The 24,923-nt window shown below is 31.6% G+C and overlaps 6 protein-coding genes across 7 annotated transcripts; 3 read left to right on the top strand and 3 right to left on the bottom strand.

The window, feature by feature from the left end:
* Nucleotides 1-681: 681 nt before the first annotated feature.
* On the bottom strand, nt 682-2,188 carry LOC123290517. The gene is made up of 4 exons (XM_044870738.1): nt 2,043-2,188; nt 1,492-1,702; nt 1,107-1,244; nt 682-1,023 (listed from the first exon to the last, which is right to left on the bottom strand). Exons 1-4 carry the CDS (start codon nt 2,178-2,180, stop codon nt 809-811), a joined length of 702 nt encoding a protein of 233 aa, XP_044726673.1. The 5' UTR covers nt 2,181-2,188; the 3' UTR covers nt 682-808.
* Nucleotides 2,189-4,114: 1,926 nt separating this feature from the next.
* LOC123306082 lies at nt 4,115-5,543 on the top strand. Its single transcript, XM_044887956.1, has 2 exons — nt 4,115-4,543; nt 5,440-5,543. Exons 1-2 carry the CDS (start codon nt 4,138-4,140, stop codon nt 5,541-5,543), a joined length of 510 nt encoding a protein of 169 aa, XP_044743891.1. The 5' UTR covers nt 4,115-4,137.
* A 671-nt stretch (nt 5,544-6,214) lies between these two features.
* Nucleotides 6,215-8,583, bottom strand: LOC123290513 (60S ribosomal protein L8). Its single transcript, XM_044870732.1, has 4 exons — nt 8,493-8,583; nt 7,993-8,296; nt 7,732-7,935; nt 6,215-6,503 (listed from the first exon to the last, which is right to left on the bottom strand). The coding sequence occupies exons 2-4, from the start codon at nt 8,285-8,287 to the stop codon at nt 6,229-6,231; spliced, it is 774 nt and encodes a 257-aa protein (XP_044726667.1). The 5' UTR covers nt 8,288-8,296; nt 8,493-8,583; the 3' UTR covers nt 6,215-6,228.
* Nucleotides 8,584-10,206: 1,623 nt separating this feature from the next.
* LOC123306081 (DNA polymerase alpha catalytic subunit) lies at nt 10,207-20,055 on the top strand. The gene is made up of 12 exons (XM_044887955.1): nt 10,207-10,241; nt 10,310-10,507; nt 11,515-11,702; nt 11,777-12,430; nt 12,967-13,128; nt 13,250-13,432; nt 13,882-14,266; nt 14,568-15,512; nt 16,886-17,425; nt 17,492-17,992; nt 19,123-19,257; nt 19,850-20,055. The coding sequence occupies exons 1-12, from the start codon at nt 10,226-10,228 to the stop codon at nt 20,053-20,055; spliced, it is 4,113 nt and encodes a 1,370-aa protein (XP_044743890.1). The 5' UTR covers nt 10,207-10,225.
* Nucleotides 20,056-20,962: 907 nt separating this feature from the next.
* On the bottom strand, nt 20,963-24,047 carry LOC123290499. 2 transcript variants are annotated; one of them, XM_044870715.1, is made up of 4 exons: nt 23,827-24,047; nt 23,511-23,748; nt 22,456-22,887; nt 20,963-21,818 (listed from the first exon to the last, which is right to left on the bottom strand). In XM_044870715.1, the coding sequence occupies exons 1-4, from the start codon at nt 23,827-23,829 to the stop codon at nt 21,382-21,384; spliced, it is 1,110 nt and encodes a 369-aa protein (XP_044726650.1). In that variant the 5' UTR covers nt 23,830-24,047; the 3' UTR covers nt 20,963-21,381. The 2 variants fall into 2 exon arrangements, with proteins under 2 accessions (XP_044726650.1, XP_044726651.1); XM_044870716.1 differs by having other exon boundaries at nt 23,857-24,046.
* Nucleotides 24,029-24,853, top strand: LOC123290529 (complex III assembly factor LYRM7). The gene is made up of 4 exons (XM_044870754.1): nt 24,029-24,151; nt 24,219-24,362; nt 24,569-24,650; nt 24,732-24,853. The coding sequence occupies exons 1-4, from the start codon at nt 24,131-24,133 to the stop codon at nt 24,833-24,835; spliced, it is 351 nt and encodes a 116-aa protein (XP_044726689.1). The 5' UTR covers nt 24,029-24,130; the 3' UTR covers nt 24,836-24,853.
* Nucleotides 24,854-24,923: the final 70 nt, after the last annotated feature.

The raw sequence follows: 24,923 nt of genomic DNA, 5'->3' as shown, positions 1-24,923 counted from the left end.
GTTGAAATATGTTTTGCCATAATTTTTTTATTTTCTACTGGTGTGACAGATACTTTGGTAAAGTTTTCAGCTGTAACACCGAGATATTTCGAAAGAAGTCAAAACGAACAAATTTACAAAAATTATAATTAGTTCGCGATAAAACTTAATGTTCATGAAAGTGCAAAATTCTTGTAATTATTAAAAATATAAAAAATATTTGTGCCAGGATAAACCCTGGCACACCTTGTACATATTATATTTTTTGTTCGAAATCCGTGTAAGTGCAGTTTTACAGTCACGGGCTCCCTGCTTGTATCTCATTGAGTATCCAAATTTTCCAATTAAATTTTCTCTTAATATGAAACGTATTGAATTTCTTTTGTGTTCACCTGTGTCTGACTTTTGACTGTAGTCTGTCAAACTTTAAATTTTCATATTTAAGTTTTAAATTCTTAAAGCGCAAAAGTCAGGAAAACAGGCCATTAATTAAATATATCGTTTGTGTATTTTAATTACGTACATAATTAAATTTTATTTACGTAATTATTTATCTATAGGTATACCTTATGTGTGAGTGAACTTTGTTTATTAATTATTAATACAATAATATTGGTTGTGTTCGATCAATATCGATCACTTGTCAGAATACAGATTAATAATTACGTAATAAAATTTAGTATTTACGTAGGTACTAATTGATTTCATATACGCAGAAACGAAAGAATAAAGTTCGAAAAATTTGAGCAGTAAGTCGAATTTGGAAACCGCACCCCCTGGGTTTTTTTATAAAGATTCATTGACTTTTATTGACGAAATTTTATGATATTTATAGTTTAGCGCGGTTCTCAGCTGACATAACCGGTTTTGTTATAAAATAATCTTCATTTTCTTCTTGATCAGAAAATTTACATTTTTCCTTTTGCATTTCTCGTTTAACATATTTATCTAAAGATTCAAGATTATTGTCTTCTAAACTTGATTGAATTTCTTTTCGAACGATTTTAGTTAACATTGAAGAACGTGAATAGACTGGAATATCAACTAAAAAATAATTTATAAAAAATTCATTTTAAAAATATCAATTCAATAAAAATAAAATTAAAAAATTGCATCTTTATACTAACATTCATATTGTGAGTCTGATATATTACGGCAAATGAACAGTAACATGATATGGATACCGATTTGTCCTTCATCTATGTATGGTCGAATTACTAAAATGTATCCTTTATATCCGTCTTCAAAACTCGAATCGGCATCAGCTAAAATATTTTAAGTTTTTAGTTTTAAAATCGTTACAACACGTACACGTTTGTACGAGAGCCTAAATAGCCGAGCGGTCTAAGGCGCTAGTTTTAGAACGTTGAACTATTTAGACTTAGGTTGCTTTCGATTTTCCATTAAATATTCTACGGTTAACGCACTGCTGTGCTATATGATGTATCCTATAGCACAGCAGTGCGTTAACCGTAGAATATTTGATGTATCACGATTTTTAATGAAACTTACCTTGATAAGATACATTATAGATTCCAACAGTGCCTGTATAAGTGAGCTTAATTTGTCGCTCACTACACTGTTCAGCGTCTTTTGGTAGATAACGTTCTCTAATATTAACTAATTGCTCGGATTCGGGTGTCAATAAGACTCTTCCATTACTTTTAGTTTCGCTTACATTACCCATACTTGATTCTTCAACCACATTAAATATTCCTTTCATCTGTTGAATAATAAAACTAATAGATAAGACAGGGTTGTCCAGAGCAAGTTTATCACTTTAATCGGTAGTTGTAGGGATGGCTTATCCATTTAAAGTAGGTTAAGTTAGGATCTCAACGGTTTTTAGGAGAACTCAGAATATTTCTTTTTAAAGAGTCTCAATCTATAACCATTTTCTGTCATTAAATGATTGATTAATAATTTATTTGATATTTTCAGAGACTTATAATCTCTTTTTGAATTTCCAACTAAGTATTCTGAGTCCCAGAACAAATTTATTTCCATAAGTTAAGGATGATCAAACCCTTATGATTTTAAAAGAATATTAATTTATTACTTACATATTCTGGTTTAGCAATTGCGGATGGTTTAAGTCCACTAATTGGACATTGTCCATCCAATTTAATTAGTTCTCCATTTATTGTTACAATTGAAATATATCCGATAATAGTTGATAATAGTAATTTTATTGAATTCATAATAATTGTTTTTTATTTTTGAAACTAACATAAAAAAAACTGATAAATTTTCACACTATTTATACGAAAAGGGTAAAGTTAATTAATTGGCTAATAACTTGTTTGATAAATTTTTATCATAATAATAAACAAAATAAATTTAAAACAAACAAGTGTAAACAAACAATTGACTGAGTTAATTGTTTAAATACCATGTATAGACAGTGTTGATTACGCTATCGTTTGTTTTTTTTGACGAATCGTAAGTAAAGAAAGATATCCACTCTTTGATAGCACATACATGAAATTGATATTCCCATATAATACACACTATGATGTTTACAAAAAAATGTTTCAAACAAAAGTTGTTTATTTTTATATAAAGAACATTTTTTACATTTAAACTTTTGTTCTATCTCTAACGATTTTCAAGATGGGTCTTACGGACCCAAGGCCCAATTGACCTATGTTGCTCATTTACGAACTCGACCTCACTTTTTACGTCTTGAACACGCCATAAATTTCAGCTTGATATCTGTTTTCGTTTAAGTGTAAGACGGACAGACAACCGGAAATGGACTAATTAGATGATTTAATAATTTTAAGCGTTACAAACAATTGGGACTAAACTTAATTACTATTCAACTAGCGGTTTTGTGAAACATTCTAAAAAACAAATTCAATTCAATTTTTTGGCAAATAAAGCACCCCTTTTTTTGAGCTGAGCACCCCTTTTTTTGAGATTTTCTTCGTAAAAATCTATATATTTTCATTTTAAATTCCATTTTTTCATGGATACATTTTTTCAATATCTATGATAAATTATACAATTAAAAATTAAAATCGTTAAATGTTAATTAAAATTTTTGGTTTCCCCATTTTTGTTATCTGTCATTTTATTAAAAAAATTTTCACTATCATTGCTACAAATGAAATATTATTTTTTTTAAATAATTGAAAGAAAAATTAAAAAGTTTAGAATTTGGAACAGTTACATATTTTTATTATTACCAATTCGTTGTGTGTGTAGTCATGGTAGGGACAATAAAATCGATGCCAGCGCTTCCAGTGAAAAAATTTGGCGATAAAGGAGGCTGTTATGACTAATTTGCAGTTCTTTACATGTTAATGTTATAGAAAATGTCAAATTAAAATTATTGAAAAACATTAATTAATTAAACTTAATACATTAAAAATTGTGAAAATAAGAAATCAAATTGCACAAATATTATTTTTCAAATGTAAATTATCATAATTATTTATTTAAATTTGTAAGACAATAATATTAAATTTCCAATGTAAGTCATAAATGCAATCCATACAATTATATATGCATCCATACAATTCTATAATTAAAGTAGTGTACCGTTACCATGCAAACGTCTCCAAAAAAACTCACACACGATGTGAATACAGGACCCCGAACGTACAATACATTCTGTTTGGTTTCGGTTAAAACTATGATTATTTAACACGGTTTTGTCCTTGAGAAAATAAATCGGTTCTGGAACTCAGACAGTTTGTAATTCAGAAAAATAATATGTAAAGTAAAACTATCTCTGAAAAAGTCTGAATATATCAAATAAATTATTAATCAATCATTTAATGACAGAAAATGATTATATAGATTGAAACTCTTTAAAAATAAATATTTCAGAGTTCTCCTAGAAGACTTTTTTTCCTAGATTTCCCATTTTCGAAAAATTAATTACAGCAGGGGTGTTACTTTTATCAAATTTAAATTTGAAAATACCAATTTGCCAGGAAATTATTTAGTTTTTCTGATTTATTTATTAACTATCTCTCCAAAGGCGTTCGTTACTCCTGGGCATCCTGTATAAATTCCAAAAAATTTTGACAACAGAATAATTTAGGACCACAAAAAATCAAATTTGTCAAGAATTATTTCGTACAGAAAAATAATGTTCAATTTTCAAACAATATTTTCACTTTTTGAAATTGAGAAATTATACAATTGATGAGAATCGGCCCCCAATCATCAAAAATTATGGTTACAGAAAATAGGACAAATAATTATCCATCAAAATTATGTGTGGCATCACGGACAAGTTTAAAAACTATAATTATGAGAGGTCATGGGACTGGTTATGGTTATCATTGTGAAGGATCGAGCGATGGTGATACATCGAATACAAGTAATGCTCATCTTAGAAGACTGCTAATGGAGAATCGATATCCAGTCCGATGTGCTAGAAAGAAAGCACGCAAACAAAAAGATTCACCGAAACAACAAGGCCTCATATTCATTTGGCCACAAAAACAGAAAATCTATTTTAATTATCATAATATGAAACGTTTTGCATGTGTTTTAGCGCACACCCTGTATTGGTTGCATGTTACTAATATTTTACCAAGTGGTCCAGGTTTGTAGTTCTAAAAAGTCTGCTTAGTTTCAAACACAAGTTGTTTATCTTTTTATTCTAAATTTTTTTTTACATTTGAACTTTTGTTTTCTAACGGTTTTCCAAGATCCAATTGACCCATGTTGCTCATTTACGAACATAACCTCACTTTTTACATTCTGAGCATGAAGGTTATAAAGAACGAGAACGATCGCTACGTGTTAAAGCATTAGAGCGTCTGTCCCTGAAAATTTGTATAATTTATAGTTCATTTTTCAGCCACCAGCCGCGCTGTCATCAAGAAGTAGTATCTGCGAAGTTAGCTGTTTATGAGTACAAGTAGATGAAGTTAGTTGCATAATGTACAAATTGATATATCATTTCAAATTAGCGCACAACAGCCCGCTTTTATTGATACTACTTAGCGGTCGCAGCGCCTCACTTATTTTATCCATATTTCGGGGACAATATTTTCTATAGCGATCGTTCTCCTTCTTTATAACCTTCATGATTCTGAGCAATCTATAAAAAATTTAGTTTACTCTTTTCGTTTTTCGGGCAGACAGACAACCGAAAATGGACTAATTAGGTGATTTAATGAACACCTATACAAAAATTTTGTTCGTAGCATTAATATTTCTAGGTATTGCTAGCTTGGGATTAAACTTAATATACCTTGATATAAACAGGATATAAAAAAATTAGCATTTAAGAAAAAATACTTTGGAAAAACTGGAGTCTAAGAAATAATTTTTTTAAATCGGAAAGGTGCAATTTTCCCCTCCCCTTCAAAGCTCCCATTTCTTCCAGTTAATTAAAAATGTATGCCTTGACTTACCGTTGCTTCCAGACGATTAGAGTCCACATTTTTCTACAACCCCGGCTAAAAGGAATAATAAAAGAGATGTGTTTTTTAGGTTTATCAATTAGTGAACCATCATGGGAAGTTCCGATTCCTGTTCGTATTCCAGCACCAGTTTTAAGGAATAACATTATTGAACCAGACTGGGATTCTAAATAATTTTGTTTAGTTCAATTCAATAAAAATTAATTTTGTATGTTATTTTTTATCTTGTGTTTTTATAAGCGAATTTCCGTAGGAAATAGAGCTATTGCTTTTGTACTAATGGTGGAATTTTGGAAAATTTCCTTCAAATATTAATCGATCTTATCTACTAGATGTCGGAAATGACCATCGTTAAAATTTATAGATATACATGTATTTATCGGTCGCAAATTAAGTCCGATTTGAATAAAATTTAGTAACCAGAAGGGTTTTGGTATTTAGACAAAAAAGTACTTTAAGTGTTTTTTTTCTCTAAACCCTTAGTTGTCGAAATAAAAATTCTTAAAGAAAATTTCAAAATGCAGTATTCCAAGAAGTGCGTTATTTTTTCAATCTCTGAGAGAAATTCGCTTAGCTAACGCAGCTCCTGCGCTACAATTTTATCCCTTTTCTGCTAAATTCACCGGATAGACCAGGAGATGATGCCTCCGACAAATATATTTCATTAAGATCCAAATATTTTTCATTTTAAATGCTCTACTTTTTTTGCGGGGCAGTATATTTTAAGGACTCGAGGCATAATTTTCCTTGATGGAAAATAAAAATAAATAAATAAATAGTCAAAATTATATTTATTGGAATAATAATAATTAAAAAATACATAAGAATACAATTTTGACTAAAACTTTTTAGTTTAGTTCTAATCTTCTTTCTTAGCGTCAGTCTTTCCACCACGAATACGACCAGTTCGTCTAGCAGCAATAAGACCAATTTTACGACCAGCAGATGTACCACGTTTAACTGTCGATGCTTTACCAATGTGTTGATGGTTACCACCACCATGGGGATGTTCAACGGGGTTCATAGCAACACCACGTACTTTAGGCCAGCAGTTTCTCTTTGCCTTGTATTTATGATAAGCACGACCAGCCTTCAAGATTGGTTTGTCAATACGTCCACCTCCAGCAACAATACCTTACCAAAAAAAAAAACAACAAAAATAAATCATCCTCATGATGTCGTGGGGGGGATTGATTCTTTATATTAATTCATCAGAAAGAGCCTCTAGTATAAAATTCTTCAAAACCTTTCAGATTTGTAGGTAATTCACTAGCATTCATCATATTTAACAATTTAAGTCTACGCCAGACGATTAAAATTTGACCCAAGTCGTGGGAAAAAAAGATTATTTGACCCAGTAATCGACTATCAATCAGGGGCTGATCAAAAATGTTTTGTCTGAGTGTACTCAACAAAGTTATATTCATATACAGGGTGTTTTATTAAATAATACATTCTTATTACACAAGCATCAATAAATACCCGGGAGTTCCATTTGCGAACTGTAGGTTACTCCTGAAAGAGGATATTCTGAAAAAGGCCAATCTTAGATGGAAGGAAGAACGTACTTATGGTACTACAAGACAGATATGGTCTGAGTACAATCGCAGGCGTTCCGAAGTTCTCATATCACTTCCAAGGGCCTGCAAAGTTGTTGCGGCTATCACAGGACACTGGCTGGGAGGTAAGCATGCTTAACGCTTAGGCCTGGCAGTGTATCACGACTACTGCAGGAGCTGTCACAGTGATGACGAGGAGGAGACAATGTCTCATCTTTTCTGTCACTGCCCAGCTCTTGTCATGGGGACATGGACTTACTTGAACCAGCCTCTCTTTGACGACCTCTCCGACATAAAGTCAGTCGACGTCAAAGCCCTCCTACTGTTCTTAAACAGCTCTAAATGGTTCATGGAGTAGTGGCCGGGGATGGAACAACACTTTTTCGGTATCACAACGGACCCTATGGTCTAAGTTTGTCCCACCCCAGGACAGCCACTCGAACCTAACCTAACCTTCTTATTATACAGGGTGTCCTTTTTTTAAGTTGACAAGTGCAGGCGCATATCTTACGCAAACATTAAGCATGGCCTAGTTGTTATTTATTTTAAAAATTAACATTTTTTTTCGCAAATCGTACAGTTTACGACAAAAACGGACTGAAAAGATTTACCCAAAATTGTTGAATAACCCCCGAAAAAGTTAAATTTACAAAATTTAAAACACCTCAGACAAAATTTTTGAGGCTAAATATTTTCCATCGCAATGAATCGATTCCTGGATCAAATACCTTTATTTCCTGGATACCTGGATAAAATGTTTTAAAAAAATACGAAAAACGGGACAAAAAGCACAAAACACTTACCGACCATAGCCCGATTGTTTGATGGAATCACTTTCTTTGCACCAGATGGTAACTTAACTCGAGTTTTCTTCGTATCTGGATTGTGTGCGATAACTGTAGCATAGTTTCCAGAGGCACGAGCTAGCCGACCTCGGTCACCAGTTTTTTCTTCTAAATTACATACAATTGTACCTTCTGGCATAGTTCCAACAGGCATTACATTTCCTACCCAAAAAAACAAAAATTAATCACAATTTAAGGGTTAGAGGGTTTAACACATACCAATTTGTAGGTTAGCTTTTTTTCCACAGTATAAAAATTGTCCAGAGTACATGCCCTCTGGAGCAATAAATAATTCACGACGTGTTTTAAACCGGTATGGATCTCTGAAATGTACAACGGCTAAGGGTGCACCACGACCTGGATCATGGATGATATCTTTGACAACACCTTTAATGTATCCATGTCGTTCAGCGAAATCTAAGGAACGTAATTTTGGTGCTCCTTTCCTCCTTTTCGTGTGGGATTTGAAAACTGATCCCGCACCTTTACGTTGTGCTCGAATAACACGTCCCATTTTAGCTTCCTATAAAACAATATGAACACGTTACAATCACTTTTCACTAAAATATGTTTTATGTAATTATTAAACTAAAATATAATTAACAATCGAATTATATTTGATTTATAAATTAATTAATGAATCATTTTTGATTAGATTTATTTTTATTTATTTAGATTTTTGAAGATTATTTATTAAACACACATAACCAACAACTCACCTCCTTTGCTTGATTCTATGAAAGAAAATTTTAAGTCTGTTTTGTAAGCGATACTGTTTTAGTTTTTTAATGAAGAATAACATCTACTTAAACTACAACTACGATGTAAAGCCGTGTTTACATTCAAATAAATTACTGAACCATTTTATTTGCAAGCTACTATTGATAATTGATAAGTATTAATCAATTGCATCAAAATTGCATTCGTGTCTAGAACTCGAATAGTCTAATTGGTAGGGCGCTTGACATGAATCCGAGTTCCAATCCTGGTTCGAGTGTATTTTTGAAACTACTGAAAAAGCGGTTCACTTCATATTTAATAGTACAAATTTTTATCGCCAGATTTTAATTTGGATATTTTTATTGGCCTTAACAAATGGTAAGTATAAGTATTTCCATCTGGTAGTTGAAATTGTACCTACTGAATTCGGGTCTACTTTTGATTTTAATTAGTACGAATTGCTATCGTCAGTTGACGAGTTGCAATTCCCAGTTATCAATATCATCTAAACTATTTATATTAGATATTTAAAACTTCAATGTTGTTTATAAAGATTTAATTTCATCATGACACTTGACTTTGGCTTTGAGCGTCAAATTGTAATTCCATCAGACAGAATGGCCTAAACTGACTGTTTATCATAGAAAATCAGTATATCCTATTTTTTTATTATCAGGATTAATTTTGAGAGTACTGGATAAATAAATGTATAATATACATTTTTTAATGTTTTAATAAAACAAGAATAATGGTTTAACATAAAATTTTTGTATTTTTAATTGATTGCCATTTCCAATTGATAATCATATTCATCACCTATTATGGATGTATCTCAATGTCAGAAAAAGTGCTCGTTTTAAAACATTATAAGTGTTACTATTATAACATAACATATGATGAGTACGCTTAGAATGTTTTAACTGTAGCATTTTTTCTGACAGTGAGTATATTACTTGTTAATCATTACGACATGTGGTGTCTAATTAAAAATGAGGTTATGGATTAATAAACTTCTTTATTTTTTGTCGCTCCTTTTTACAATTTAACGCTGGACATAGTTCTTTTTTTTTCAGATGGGTGGATTCCTAATTTGACCCTCAGAGCCAGCGTCATCATGAAGTTACATCTTTTAAATTTGACACTTCACATAGTTCTATTTTTTTCAGCTAGGTTGTCGATCAAAGCCAGCGTCAAGCGTGAAAATACATGAAATTACAACTTTATTCACAAATGATTTCCTATTTTTTAGTTTTTTTGAACTATTATTTATTTTCAGCTCGGTGGAACACTAATTTGACGTTCAAAGCCATTGTCAGGCGCCATCATGAAATTACATCTAAAGAAAGGAGTAAAATATACAAAGCTTAATAATTAGTTAATAAAATAAAAAACGTTTTTAAATTTTTTTTAGTTACACTAAAAACAGTCCTTAAAAACCTTTTAAAATAATAGCAATATTTAATTTTTTTAAGAATACTTTTAATATTTAACAAGTACATAGTGTTTTATCTTAGAAGATGGTACGGAACCCTTCATCTCCCGTCAAGTCTAACTCGCACCTGACTGGTTTTTTTTAAGTTGTCATGAATGACATGTTTTTAAAGTATTATTTTACCGCCAAAAACACATCTGTGAAAAGTTTTATTCAATTCCATTTCAATTTAATTAAGTTTTAAAAATAAATATTATTTTAAGTTTAATCAAAAAGAGAAACATATTTAATTTTTTTTAAATGGATACACCAGAAAGTATGAAATAAAATAAATAATGTAATGTTTTTAAGAAAAAGAGTAAAGTTTGAGTTTGTTTTTTTTAGATAAACGATCTCAAAGACAAAAAACCGATAAACATGGACGTGGTGCAGCATTAGAACGATTAAAACAATTAAAAGAGAAAGGTGTTAAACATAAATATGAAGTTAAAGATTTAGAAAATGTTTATGATACCGTTGACCAGAAGGAATACGAACAAAAAGTTTGGCAACGTCAAGATGAAGATTGGATTGTTGATGATGGTAAGTAACTACACTAACTTTATTTTTATTTAACTTTTAAATTATTTTCCTTTCTACTTCATTTTCCAACTAATATTACAAGGAAAATAGGAAAAGTTAGAAAAGAGCATCGATTTTTTTTTGTAACGTGGTTATTCGCATCATGTGTGAGTTTTATTGAAGGCATTTCCATGGTAACGATACACTACTTTAATTATAGACTTGTATGGATGCATATATAATTGTATGGATTGCATTTATGACTTACATTGAAAATTTAATATTATTATCTCACAAATTTAAATAAATAATTATGATAATTTAGATTTAAAAAATAATATTTGTGCAATTTGATTTCTTATTTTCACAATTTTTAATGCATTAACTTTAATTATTTAATGTTTTTCAATAATTTTAATTTGACATTTACTATAACATTTACATGTAAAGAACTGCAAATTAGTCATAACAGCCTCCTTTATCGCCAAAATTTTTCACTGGAAGCGCTGGCATCAATTTTATTGTCCCTACCATGACTATGACGCACACAACGAATAGGTCCACTTATTTTGGCTTAAAATTGGGTATTTTTGGTCGTTGAATACAAAACCGATGTCAGATTACTGGAACTCTATCATGTATTCCATAAATTGTGCCATTTTTGACCCGAAAGGTTTTTATATAAAAGAATTCGATGCCAGATTTAACGAATTACGTCATTTATGACAAAGAATTTCACTTTTTTTGGCACAAAAACGGCAAATTCTGGCACGTCTTCAAAAAATCGTGCCATTTTTGGTCAAGTTTATCAAAGGTTAAATTGTGCTCTAAGAGGTATTTTGGTTCCGCGCTGATTACGAACCCGATGTAGAATTACACGGATTCGTAGTAATAGTAGGGGACAATCAAATCACGCTTTTAGTACATAATTTTGCCGTTATTGTTCCAAAACAAGTGAAATTCGATTTTTTCCACTTTCCACACTTTTTTTCGGGCTTGTTGATTGTATTAATAAATGTTATTTTCAGATGGATCTGGATATGTGGAAGATGGACGGGAAATATTTGATGACGATTTGGATGCAGAATCAATTGAAGCAGCTAGAAAAGATAAAGGCAAGAAAAAGAAAATTTCTCGAAATGTGGATACTCCAGTAACGGGAAAAGGAAGCATACAGACTATGTTTTCAAGCATGCCTAATAAAAAATCGAAAAAAGTAAGTCAGAAAATCAGTAACTAATCCTAAAAAACCTTTAAAAAATCGCATTTCTTCTTTTTATTTTGCACCAGGAACATAATATCAATGAAGATGATCTTTTAAACGATCTTCTGGGTGAAATCAAAACAATAAGCACATCAAAACTACCGATTAAGAAAACATCAACCGTTACGAAGTTCCAAGAACTAACAAGTTCACCAAAAATAGTTATTCGTGACGATAGTCCACCACGAATTACAAAAATCAAAGCAAATGAAACGCAATCGAAACAAATGGACTCTCCAATAATTAGTACAACATCTCAATCTCAATCTCAAGATTCAGCCATCATTGAAGATGTCGAATCAATGGATCTGGATGAAACGAAAGATGCATTACCAAAGATCGAGCAAATCAATTCACAAGAAGAAGATATGACCATTTTGGAAGCGGCATTCGATGATGATGACATGCAAATGGATACAGATTTAATAAATGCAGTCAGTGGCGTAGAAACCAACAAGATGCGATCGAATGATAAAGAAAATCTTGATCTTAATGGTCAAACAGCGAAAATCGATACGAAAACTAAAGATATCTTTAGTGATGATAAATTTTTCACTGAATGGGAGGAAAATCAAATGAAACAACAACAGGAAAATCATAAAAATTTGGATCAACAAAGTGAAACTGATACCAACAACAGTATGGATTCTTTGATGGTGGAAAATTCTCATGGTGAGAAGGTAAGTTGATTCTAGGAAAATTTTATATGGCATATCCGTACTGAAAACATCAAGTGCCTCTGAAACTATCAGAGAAGCTGATATTCAACCACGTAAAGTAGTAAAAAAAAAGTTCGAATCCGTCTGTTCTATCACCTAGGTCTCTTCTGTACCAAGAAACCAGAAGAAAAACATTCTGAATGACTTGAAAGGTAGAAAATTCGAATTTCACTGGTCAAGAGACACCAGACTTTTTTTTAAAGAACGAATCCGTCTGTTTAATCACTTGGATCCCTTCTGTGCACTTCGAGGGACAACTAAATATCAAGAAAAAATCAGGAGAAAAGAATTCTTTTTAACTTCAAAGGTAGAAAGGTCGAATTTCATCGGTTTATTCAATGACCAGAGACTCTAGACCTTTCTTAAAAGTCGATTTCGCCTTCCCAATCACCTGGGTCTCTTCTGTACACTTGAATTAACAAGTACATACTAAAAAAAAACTATAGAAAATTCCCATTTAAATGTTTCAAATTTGATTTTGTTTTTTACGGTTACAGATTTTACGGTTTTTTTGGTGGGATGCACATGAGATACAATCAAAACCAGGAAACGTGTTTCTATTTGGTAAAATATTTTTAAAGAGTTCTAATTCTTGGGTCAGCTGTTGTGTACAAGTTGAAAATATTGAACGAAAATTATACGTTTTACCTCGAAAATATGTAAGTCGAACACACATGTAAAAAGTATGGCACCTTTTTTTCATTTGCTCAGTGCAAATTTTGTGACGCAAAGTGTACTTACATGATTGTGATTAATTGATTTGGTTTTTTTGTTTTGTAGCATTACGATATGAGATCGAACACATTTACAGATGAAGAAGTCACAATGATCGATGTTTATAATGAATTTAATAAAAAATTTGCAAAAGGTCATCAATTTCGTTCGAAGCCAACAAATAAATTTTATTGTTTTGATGTACAAGATGTTCCAACGGAAGCTGAATATTTAGAAGTTCGATATCCGGTAAATTTTTATTTAAAAATACAGTTAACAAGTCAAATTTACAAAAATTTTACAAAAACCATCGAAAAATTTTTCGGCTACGGAACCCTAAACTCGCATTTGAAACATATCTAAGAATACTCTCCATTAAATTGCCTTTTTTCCTTAAAACCTTTTCCAAACTGGGCCGATTTGGAAGATCATCACCAATTTTTAGTTGTAATTTAATGGAGAGTGTCCTTGTCTAGGATCCCGTACCAGAAAAAAACTAAAAAATAAGCAAAAGCTTGTTTTTATTTCTCTTTAAAAAAAATTTTAAATTGGTCTTTAAACGAATTTCTAAGATCGAATTATTCGCAGATAAAAGTAAAATAGACAATTATCACATCTAAAGTGCGCCACTTTTCTTTGGGGGGCTGTAAATTTTGACTAAATTCGATTTTTGTATGCAATAAACATTTTTGATTTAGGCCGATGGTGGACGAATACCGAAAGAAAATATGGCGGGTGAAACAATACAACATATTTTTGGAACAGATACAAATTTTTTAGAAATATTTTTACTTGATCGTAAAATTAAGGGACCATGTTGGTTGGATATTGAGGGCGCAGAACTATGCGAGAATAAACAAATATCCTGGTGCAAAATGGAATATCGTTGTAATATGCGTAATGTTACCATCACCAACATGGAATTAGCACCACCTCCGTTGGTGCTAGCGGCTCTTACAATCCGTACCACATTGAATCCGAGCACTAATCAAACTGAAATTGTTATGATTTCATGTTTGACGCACAGTAAATATGAAATTCATAAATCAGCGCCAGAACCAATGTATGAGAATCATTTTTGTGGTAAGTAACAACTAATAACTAGCTTCGCTCTTGTAGAGCCCATAACCTGTGGCTAAAAACAACAAATTTCGTACAAAAGTTCTTAAATTAATATTAGGAGAACATGTAAATAAATTCTCAAAATTGCTGATTAATGAAAAATCGATTCCGTTATTTTTGGTCCATGAATCCCCAATTCTTGACTCATCCGTATAAAAATACGGTCCGAGAGGGGGTGAGAAGTTCTAAGTTAGAATTGAAAACTTGCCTTTCTTTTGTCCACATTTTCTGGAATCTTAATGAATATTTATTTAATTTGCAGTTTTATCCCGACCAACTGGAGTATCCTGGAGTTTCGATCATCTAGAATTATTTAAAACGTACAAAGCAACAAAAGTACAAAAATGTGATTCAGAACGTGCCCTATTAAATTATTTTCTAACACAATTCTTAAAGAACGATGCCGATTTAATAATCGGTCACGATTTAGTTGGCTATCAGCTGGATGTACTCTTTCATCGTTTATCCGTTTTAAAAATCGGTAATTGGTCGTTATTTGGTAAATTACGTTTAAAAACGATGCCACAGCGTGTTAAGAACATCCAACAAGATTTATGTGCGGGACGATTAGTTTGCGATTTAAAAATATCCGCTAAAGAATTAATTAAATCGCGTAGTTACGATTTACCAACGTTATGTTCGAATATTTTAAAAATGGATGATACCGCTGCATGTTATGAACTCGAACAAGATGAAATACGAAATTTCTATGAAGTATCGAATGGTTTACGGAAATTAATCGCATGGACAATGCGAGATACGTCATGTATACTGAAAATGGTTTACGAATTGAATGCACTCCCGTTAGCGGTACAAATTACAAATATAACCGGGTTTATTTTATCGAAAACACTTCTAGGAGGTCGTTCGGAACGTAACGAATATTTATTATTGCATGCATTCACCGAAAATAATTATATTGTCCCGGATAAATATAAACAAGTGATGGTTGATGATTTCGAACAAAACGTAGCGACAACGGATACATCGAAAGTGGGTAAAAAGAAACCACAATATGCGGGAGGTTTGGTACTGGAACCGAAAGTTGGTTTTTATAATACGTATATTTTGTTGATGGATTTTAATTCGTTGTATCCAAGTATTATCCAAGAATATAATATCTGTTTTACGGAACCGACTGATCCGAAGACGAAGACGACGGGATCAGAACCACTTGGTGGTGATGATGGATTTGTCGTTAATGAGGGTAAGTTTATACAAATATATTTTACTTTTAATGATAGCAGTCTAGAGCCAATTGTAGTATTTGATAGTGAATTCTAATGGCTGGAAATTTCGGAGGTTGTTGAGAAAATTTGGGTAATTCCAAAAAAATATACTCATAAAATGTACAAAATTTAAAAAGTCCCCGGCAAATTTTTCGAGTACGAAATCCTAAACTCTCACTTGAAACATAACTAAGAACAATCTCCATTAAATTATTTTTTTTACTTAGAGCCATCTCCAAACTAAATCGATTTTGAAGGTCATCGTCAATTCATTTGGTTTTTCGGATATGGAATCCTAAACTCGCGCTTGAAACATAGCAAAGAACATTCTCCATCAAATTACCTTTCCAATAAAACAAAAAACAAACAGAAATCGGTTCATTCGTTTACGATGCCACAGACAGACAGACGCACACACATAGTTCGGGGTTTAAAAATATAAAATTATATGAAAAATTTAAAAAAAAACTCCGACCAATTTTTCGTGTACGGAACCCTAAACTCGCATTTGAAACATAGCTAAGAACACTCTCCATTAAATTACCTTTTTCTTTAGAGCTATCTCCAAACTGAACCTATTTTGAGGATCAATGCCTACTTTTTTTAGTGTTTCCGGGTATGGAACTCTAAACTCGCACTTTGAAACATAGCTAAGAACACTCTCCATTAATTTTTTGGCGCGAAAAATCGATGTAGCTAGGTTTCATTTAAAATAAATAATGAGTAAAGCTCGGTCATCCAGAGACTATATCGAAAACGAGTGTTTAGAATTGTCCAAAATATATAACCAATACGAATTTCACATCAAATTTTTGACCAGAACCACAAAATAATCTTTATTTTCTTCAATAAAAAACTTTCAGCAAAAACCTTTAGTTTTTTTTCTCAAAAACGGTGAGATTTGTTGTAAAATTTGAAAAATCAAAAAGTTTTTAGACTGGTTCAAAATATAAAATCAAATTTTTGACCCATAACCACAAAATAACGAATTTTCGACAAAAACTCGTACTTTTTTTTAAACGATTATATTTCAAAAACGATGAGCTTGTGTAAAAAATGCCAAGAATAAAAAAATTCATAGAATCGTCCAAAATATATAATCGAATTGTTAATAATAGAGAATGTGGTGTCCGAAAGTAGAAAACCGCTCAGGTGTTGTAGCTCAATTGTAGCTCATGTGTTATTCTGAGGAATTGCGTCCCACTGCGCATATTTGTCCACTACTCATGATGAGTACACTCAAATACAAACATTTTCCACCAACTCCCATAAAAATTAACTGACAAGGAGTCTGATATTTCTGGATCAAATTTCATACGACTAATATTAATATGCTTGATTAATATTGTAGGTTTACGATTTACACCTGGTGCAGATAATGTTGAAATGAGAATTTTACCAAAAGAAATCAAAAAACTAGTGGATTCACGACGTGAAGTGAAAACTTTAATGAAAAAAGTCGATGTGAGTTCAGATTTATACATGAAATATAATATTAAACAGCTAGCGTTAAAATTAACTGCGAACAGTATGTACGGTTGTTTGGGCTACAGTAAATCACGATTCTATGCACAACGATTAGCCTCGAAGATCACTGAACTGGGTCGTGAGATCCTACAAAATACACAAGTTTTAGTGAAACAATTATGTTACGAAGTGATCTACGGCGATACGGACAGTTTGATGATCAATACGAATATACGGGATTACGAACAAGTCTTTAAAATTGGCATTAAAATTAAACGTGAGGTCAATCAACATTACAAGCAAATCGAATTGGATATTGATGGGGTCTTTCAATATTTGTTGTTGCTTAAGAAGAAGAAATACGCAGCACGGATTGTTAGCAAGGATAAACGTGGAAATTTGGTGTACCAACAGGAAATTAAAGGTTGGATTATCCTGTTTTAGTCCCTTTTTAAAAGTGTTTCTTAAAATTTCTTTTTCGATTAACTAGGTCTGGATATTGTTCGACGTGATTGGTGTCAACTAGCTGCAAAAACCGGTAAATACATCTTAGATAACCTACTATGCGACCACGATGAAGATACTCGCATGAAGGCCATCTTCACGCATCTAACAACATTACGTGTGAAATTAGAACAGAATGAGATACCAATCACGGATTTAGCCATCACCAAACAATTAACAAAAGCACCAGGTGCTTATGCTGATATGAAAGCATTGCCACATGTTCAAGTTGCCGTGCGATATAATTTAATTCATGCGAAACGTTTACGTCAAGGTGATATGGTATCGTATGTGATCTGTGACGATGGTACCGATCGACAAGCGATGCAACGTGGTTACCATATCGATGAGCTGAAAACGAACACCAAGTTAAAAATCGATATCAAATATTATTTATTGCAACAAGTGTTCCCGTTGGTGAATCGATTATGTGAACCGATCGATTATATACAATCTGAACAGATTGCGAATTGTTTGGGGCTTGAAGGTTTGTATTTAGCAATCATTTTGTTTGAAGCAATTTTACAAAATTTAAAAAACTCCCAACAAATTTTTCGAGTACGGATTACTAAACTTGCACCTTAAAGCTAAGAACAACAAAGAAAATCAAAATCGGTTCATTCGATTAGGCGCTACGATGCCACAGGCACACAGACAGACACACTCACATAGCGGCCAAACTTATAACATTCCTTTTTTTGATTTGAGGGGTTAAAAACAGATCAACCGTCGATTTTGTGAGAAGTAAGACGGAACGCGACAAACTTTGTGAACAAAAGTGATGAGTTAATTTGATTATTTGGGAATTTTTGGAGCCGCCGAACTGGAATATCATAACAAAAATGGCCCCTGAGGTACCTAGTGCTCAACGCGAGCAGTATACATCTTGTCTCTTGGAGTTTTACGAGAATATACAACACATTTCGTCGAAACTTCTTACTCGGAAGTTTTTAGTGCCTCTGAACACGAATATCACAATCAAAGTGGTCCCCAAGGTACTTAATGCCCAGGGCGGGAAATATACATCTCGTCTCTTGGAATTAAATAAGAACAAGTATATATATTTTGTTCCTGGGCGTTCCTCTTTTGTCCGCCCTGGACACAAGATACCTTGGGGGCCATATTTGTTGTGATCACAGTCAATTATTTGTTTTCATACTCTTTTTAGAACGTGATTCTGTGCTTGTCGGGGTTTTAATGTTTGAATTTTATTTTAAACTAGCTTCATTTCCGGACGTTTCACTCCCACTCCACTCTACTCTTGATATATACAGTTTTCAATTTTGTTCAATGTAAAATAGTCATAATTCATTGAATATGTCAGAAAAGTTAGCCATGAATCGTTTGACATTTACTATTTTAAATGTTTATGGTTCAAAATGATGATTATAGATCAACTCCATCTGTGATCATCATTTTGAACCATAAATTACAGATTTCTGTAAACATTTAAAAAAGTAAATGTCAGATTAAATTTAATTTTTTTAAATTATAGCTCATGTGTTATTTTGATGTATGAGCTATATTACTGTACAGTTTCGCGTGAAAACGTACCAAACAAACAAACATCCCTACTTTCGCATTTATAATATATAGAGAATCCTTTTTTTTTTTTAGGTTTAACATTTAAACAAGTATTAAAACCTAACGATAAAACCCAAATATCGGACTCAGATGGTTGTTCCACTTCGACCGCTAATAAAAATTTATTTATCGGTGCAAAAAGTTTTATTTTTAAATGTGTTTCATGCAACCATAAAAATATAATAACTGAACCGATAACAATCGATAAAAAAACAGAAACTTATAAATATATATTAGATGGATGTCAAAATATAAAATGTGATATGAAACCAATCACATATTTAAAATCAATACAGAATCAATTAATATTACAAATACGTAAATATATATTACAATATTATTATACACAATATGTATGTGATGATCCATCCTGTACATATTCAACACGTGTGCCACCCTGTAAACTAGCACGGCATCGTTATCCAGTTTGTGTGTGTAAGAATGGTTTGATGTACAAGGAGTACGATGAGATGAATTTATATAAACAATTAAATTATTTTATTCATATCTTTGATGTCAATCAAATCGAGAAACGTAAGTTTTTATACATCTTATACATTTATTTATTTCACAGACAGATAGAGCGGAAGAAAAAGTTTGGGTTACAAAAAACGATTTGAAAATAAGCCTTCATACAAAGCAGCTTAGTTTTAAAGGCAATGTTGCCTTAAACCATTTACTTTGAGGTGTATAATAGACAGACCTTTTAGAGGGGACACCCATTCAGAACTTTGATTAATAATTGTTTGATGATTTCTAGGACCGTTAATAACATGCCAGCTACAAGAAGCGTACGATGTTCTAAAAGAAACGGTCACATCGTACATGAATGACTCAGAACATTTTTATGTGAGTATTGGTCAAATCTTTACCAAGTTTGACGAACACATCACACTCCAAACACGATTACCAACGTTCAAGGAGGATGGTACTCAAGATGATGACGATGACGAGCATGGATTTTAATTTAAAAACCACTTCTCAATCAATTGTTTTCTTATTCGGAATTCAATCAAGTTTGATCAGTTTTCATATGAAAAGCAAAAATATATATTTTAAATGGTCGTAAAAATTTTTGGAGAAATGTGAAAATAGATTTTCTTCTAATAATTGTACCAACGCGTCTATATCGTATTCGTTAATTCGAAAAGAATTTTGTTTTTCTTGTTAATTTATTTTATAATTTTTTGTGTAAATAATTTTTTAATTCGAATAAAATAAAATATTTTTAAAGAATTTATTTATAGCTAAGCAATAAATAATTTTAGTTCAACCGATTTAGTATAGATGGCACCACAACCGAAATAAACGGTAGTTCAACAGTTTTACCATAGATGGCACCATCGTCGAAATAAATGTTAGTTCAGCAGTTTTAGCATAGATGACGCAACAGTCGAAATAATTATTAGTTTAACATATTCGTCGTAGATAGCACCACGGTTTTACTTAATTTTAGTTCAATCGGTTTAGTATAGATGGCACTACCGCCGAAATAAACGGTAGTTCAACAGTTTTACCATAGATGGCACCAACGTCGAAATATATTAGTTCAACACATTCGCCATAGATGGCACCACCAACCAAATTATTTTAGTTCAGCCGGTTTACCATAGATGGCATTACGGTCGATATTAATAATTAGTTCAGTATGTTTACCACAGATGGCACTTGGATGTATTTTGTATTTGTGATTATTTCAAGTTTTCGACTGAAATGAATTTTAAAATTATAATTTATTTTTTTATATTTTCTTCACTACAAAGTATCAAATTTAAAAAAAAAAATATTATAAAATAATTTTATACATTTTTTATGAAATATTATCACAAATAACTTTCAACTTTATTTAAAAAAACAATATTATGATAACGTAATTTATTTAATTTAATAATTATTATTAATTTATATTACAATAATAGTCCTGGAGCCCGTCACAGTCAAACTGCACTTACACGGATTTCGAAATTTCGCATATGAATCAATATTATTTAACGATAGATACAATATGGACTAGGCCACGATTTTTTTTTATTTATTACTGAGTGTGACAGATATTTTGGTCAAGTTTTGAGCTGTCACACCAAGATATTTCAAAAGTAGAAATCAAAAATCATTATGCCATATTTTTTTCGTATGATTCGAAATACGTCGCCTATTTATAAATGCATCAAATAAAGTATGATGGCATTTTGAAAATGATTAAAAAATACAATTAATCATTCGGCGATAACATCTCAACAACCGGTTATGGGCCCAGCAAAATGTTTTTTGTTTTTTTTTTTTGGAGTTTGTTTATTGAATTTTTAAAACATTAACGGTGAGTCGTGTGACCAACGCTTGTAAAACATCAATATCCAATTCCTTGGACCATACTTGAGTCAATCGTTTCTCACCAATTTCCGTTGCTTTCCCATTTGTTAAACTATCAACTTGCATTGTAAATATAATAACAGATTGTTCCACTATTGGATTGTATGAATCACAGATTGTATGAAACGCTCTGGCCACGTTCGCTTCAACTAAATGTAAATCGTGAACGATAAGAACTCCATGTTCTTCTAACTCATCACGATATTTTGTAATCAATTTACCATGATCTGTTCGATATGGTTCGATATTTAAATGTTGTGAGTTCATTACAATTGCTTCTATATTTTTATCTGATTTAATAGTTTCTGCAGCTATTTTAGCTACAGCTTCTGATAGTTTTCGTACAGTATTTCCATTATCTGAGAATAATCAAGTATTAATTAGTATATCAAGAATAATTACAAAGAAATATTACACTAGAAAATGATTTAATGAAGATTCTATGTGATTTTTAGCGAACGGAAGCTAACAGACAAATTTATTCTCCTCCCATGAATATACGAAACTTTCTGTACATGAAAATGGCGGATTCAATGATGTACAGAAAGTTTCGTATATTCATGGGAGGAGAATAAATTTGTCTGTTCACTAAAAATCACATAACACACCATAAGATCGAGTTAGGACACTCCAAGCTTTTTTTCAATTCGGATTTGTATGGAGGACGGTGAAACCTCCATACATGTTAGAATATTTGAATCCAAAACCTTGGATCCATCAATTCTGAGAGAAATCCTAGTTCAAAAGCTGTGGACTTTCTGCATATTGTCTAGCCTCGACAGAATCCTATAATTTATTTAATCTTCTTAAAAACATATCTATTATTCGGAGACGTCACGTCTTCGGGTGGCAGTTTATTTTGAAGGAGGAAGACTCCGTGATTTTAGCTGCTAGAACCCCCAACTCGACCGATCGGTGTTCCAACTTGTTATTTAACTTTTTCCTCATGTAAAATGATATTTTCATTTTGTAGGGCCCCAATAATGGATATCTTACCTGAATAAATAAGTAAAAAAATCGCTTGACGATTTAAATCAATCACATCCAAAATGCCGCTCATCAAATCATCCCAAATGTATTCATCTTTCAACGTAAATTTTAATTTAAGTTTATCGAATGATTTTTCTAAATTCAATTTTAACTCATCCATCGAAATTAATTTCGTTACTTTATCTGAGTCGCACGTTCGTCCCATAAAAGAAAAACATAAATATATACCCACTAAACAACATACGACCAGAAAAATTCGTTTAAAATAACCCCCCAAATTTGAATCATTCGGATAAGTTTTCGATTCTGATTTTTTAAGTGGTGACCTGTTCGGTGTTTGTCGGTTTGGTGTTTGAATCACAGTGCCGCCACGTTTTTTAATCGCCCCCCTACTGTCATTTCGATCGTAGATCGGTGTTGATGTTGATATTGACCCCCCTAAAACAGTTATTATAAAATTATTCCCACAAAAGCTCTCTAAAAAAAAACAAGGTGAACTTTTGGAAACATTTATTGTTAACTAACTTGGTATCCGTCTGGATACCAAGGAAAACCCCCCTTCCACAACACTGGAAATAGGGATTGTTTTGCACAGGTAAAATATATGTACAGTTTTAAATTATTTTTTTATTAAATGTAAAACTCTTCATTCATTAAGTATATCGGAACAGATGGTCATGAATTGTATTTTTACCATTTCTACAGAAATCTTTAATTTATGGTTCAAAATGATGCTCATAGATGGCGCATTTTTCTGTTGAAAAATTTGATGTGAAAATCGTATGATATTTTCACTTTTTGATCATTGACAATTTTCAGCAAAACTCACCGTTTTTGAGATATAAGAAGGCGCAATCAGAAGACATTTTACCTCCATGTTTCCAAAAGTTTACCTTGTATACAGAGTGTCCCACGGTGACCGACCATTAGAAGTTAGAATACCAATTTTCAGATTTCTATTATGTCTGGTTCTCCATAAACTTCTAATGGGCGGTCACCGTAGGGAACTCTGTATGCCCATGTTTTTAAAGGTGAAAACCCCCAGATAATTGTACACTAACCACTGGTTGATAAACTACTGATATCCGTTGCAAGTTTAAAAGAATTATCTTCCGTTGTTTGAAATTCACTGTTATTGTGTGAACGTTCTAAATCATTACCAGACGATGAATCAGAACTTTTCGAATCATTTGCACTTTGATTTAATTTTCCTTCACCCCTTTTACGATTATTACCTTTACCCCCCATATCTGTATAATGTGCTATTGAAGGTCGTCCTTTGATATTACGATAATAAGACTAGAATCGAAAGAAAAAAAAATGTACTTTCAGAACTTATTGATAAGAATTCGCAAACAGATCAAGCAATATAATTACCATTCGTAAAATATAAGATAAAGAACTTACTACGTATTATCTTTTAAAAAATCAATTATTTTATCATTTGGATTTGTTGCCCTTATTGGCACCCAATTCAAAACGAAAACATTGATAAGAAAAACACGATTTTTAGAAATTTTTTAATACTTGAAAAAACCACACGGATTTGACAGATCAACTATCAACATGCGCGAACCATTAAATACGTGCAACCAACTTAACTTAAATAAAATACAAAAGTTTATCTAAATTAAGACTAAATTCATCTAAAAAATTTTAATTTTATTTGCTTTAATTAAAAATGAGTTCTTCACGTTCAGAGGTACGTTTTTAAATGAAAATTAATGGATTTTCTTTACAATAAACACACCCTGTTTACATCTATGTAGGTACTAAAAATTTTCAAAATGTTACATCGCACTAGACAACAAGTATTCGATGGAGATTTAAGAGCTTTAAATGCTGGACGTGATAAAATTAATTTAGAATTTAAGCAAAAGAAACATGTGTCTAATGAAGAATCCATAAACGAGGTTTGTTATCAATTTTAAATAAATTTGACAGGAAATTTTATTGAATTCTAAAGCCTGTATCACATTTAAATTAAGTCGCAATTAACAATAACAACAGCATTATTTAGATAGATGGCGCTACGGAAAAATCTGTTTACGTACATAATATGGCGGCTAATTTAAATTAGCTCTAAATAAATTTATATATATATTTATTTTTTTTCTAGTTGTTAAAATTAGCCAAAGATGTGAATAAAGAATTAAGAGAATCAGTTATTCAAGCACGGGAAGTTAAACCAAATGTTTATGGTAAAATTAAACTTTGTTTTAATAATGTTTTAAATAAAATGTATTTTAATTTGAATATGATTTTTTTTTAAAATATTTTAGCTGTAAAAATAACTGAAGAAACTTATAAGTTTGAGAATTCCCCATTTCAAGATATTCCAGAGGATCAATTACCAAAACGAAGAACCAAAAAATGTAAAAAATAAATGTTAGTTTTATTGAATTTATTGTTGTTAATTTTGTAGATATACTTAGAATGTAATAAATTATTTTAAAGTTTTATGTAAATTTATT

Source organism: Chrysoperla carnea, chromosome 1, assembly GCF_905475395.1.
Source record: "Chrysoperla carnea chromosome 1, inChrCarn1.1, whole genome shotgun sequence".
Classification (NCBI taxonomy): domain Eukaryota; kingdom Metazoa; phylum Arthropoda; class Insecta; order Neuroptera; family Chrysopidae; genus Chrysoperla; species Chrysoperla carnea.
The sequence above is the reverse complement of the archived record's forward strand: the minus strand, read 5'-3'. Positions and strand labels throughout refer to the sequence as shown.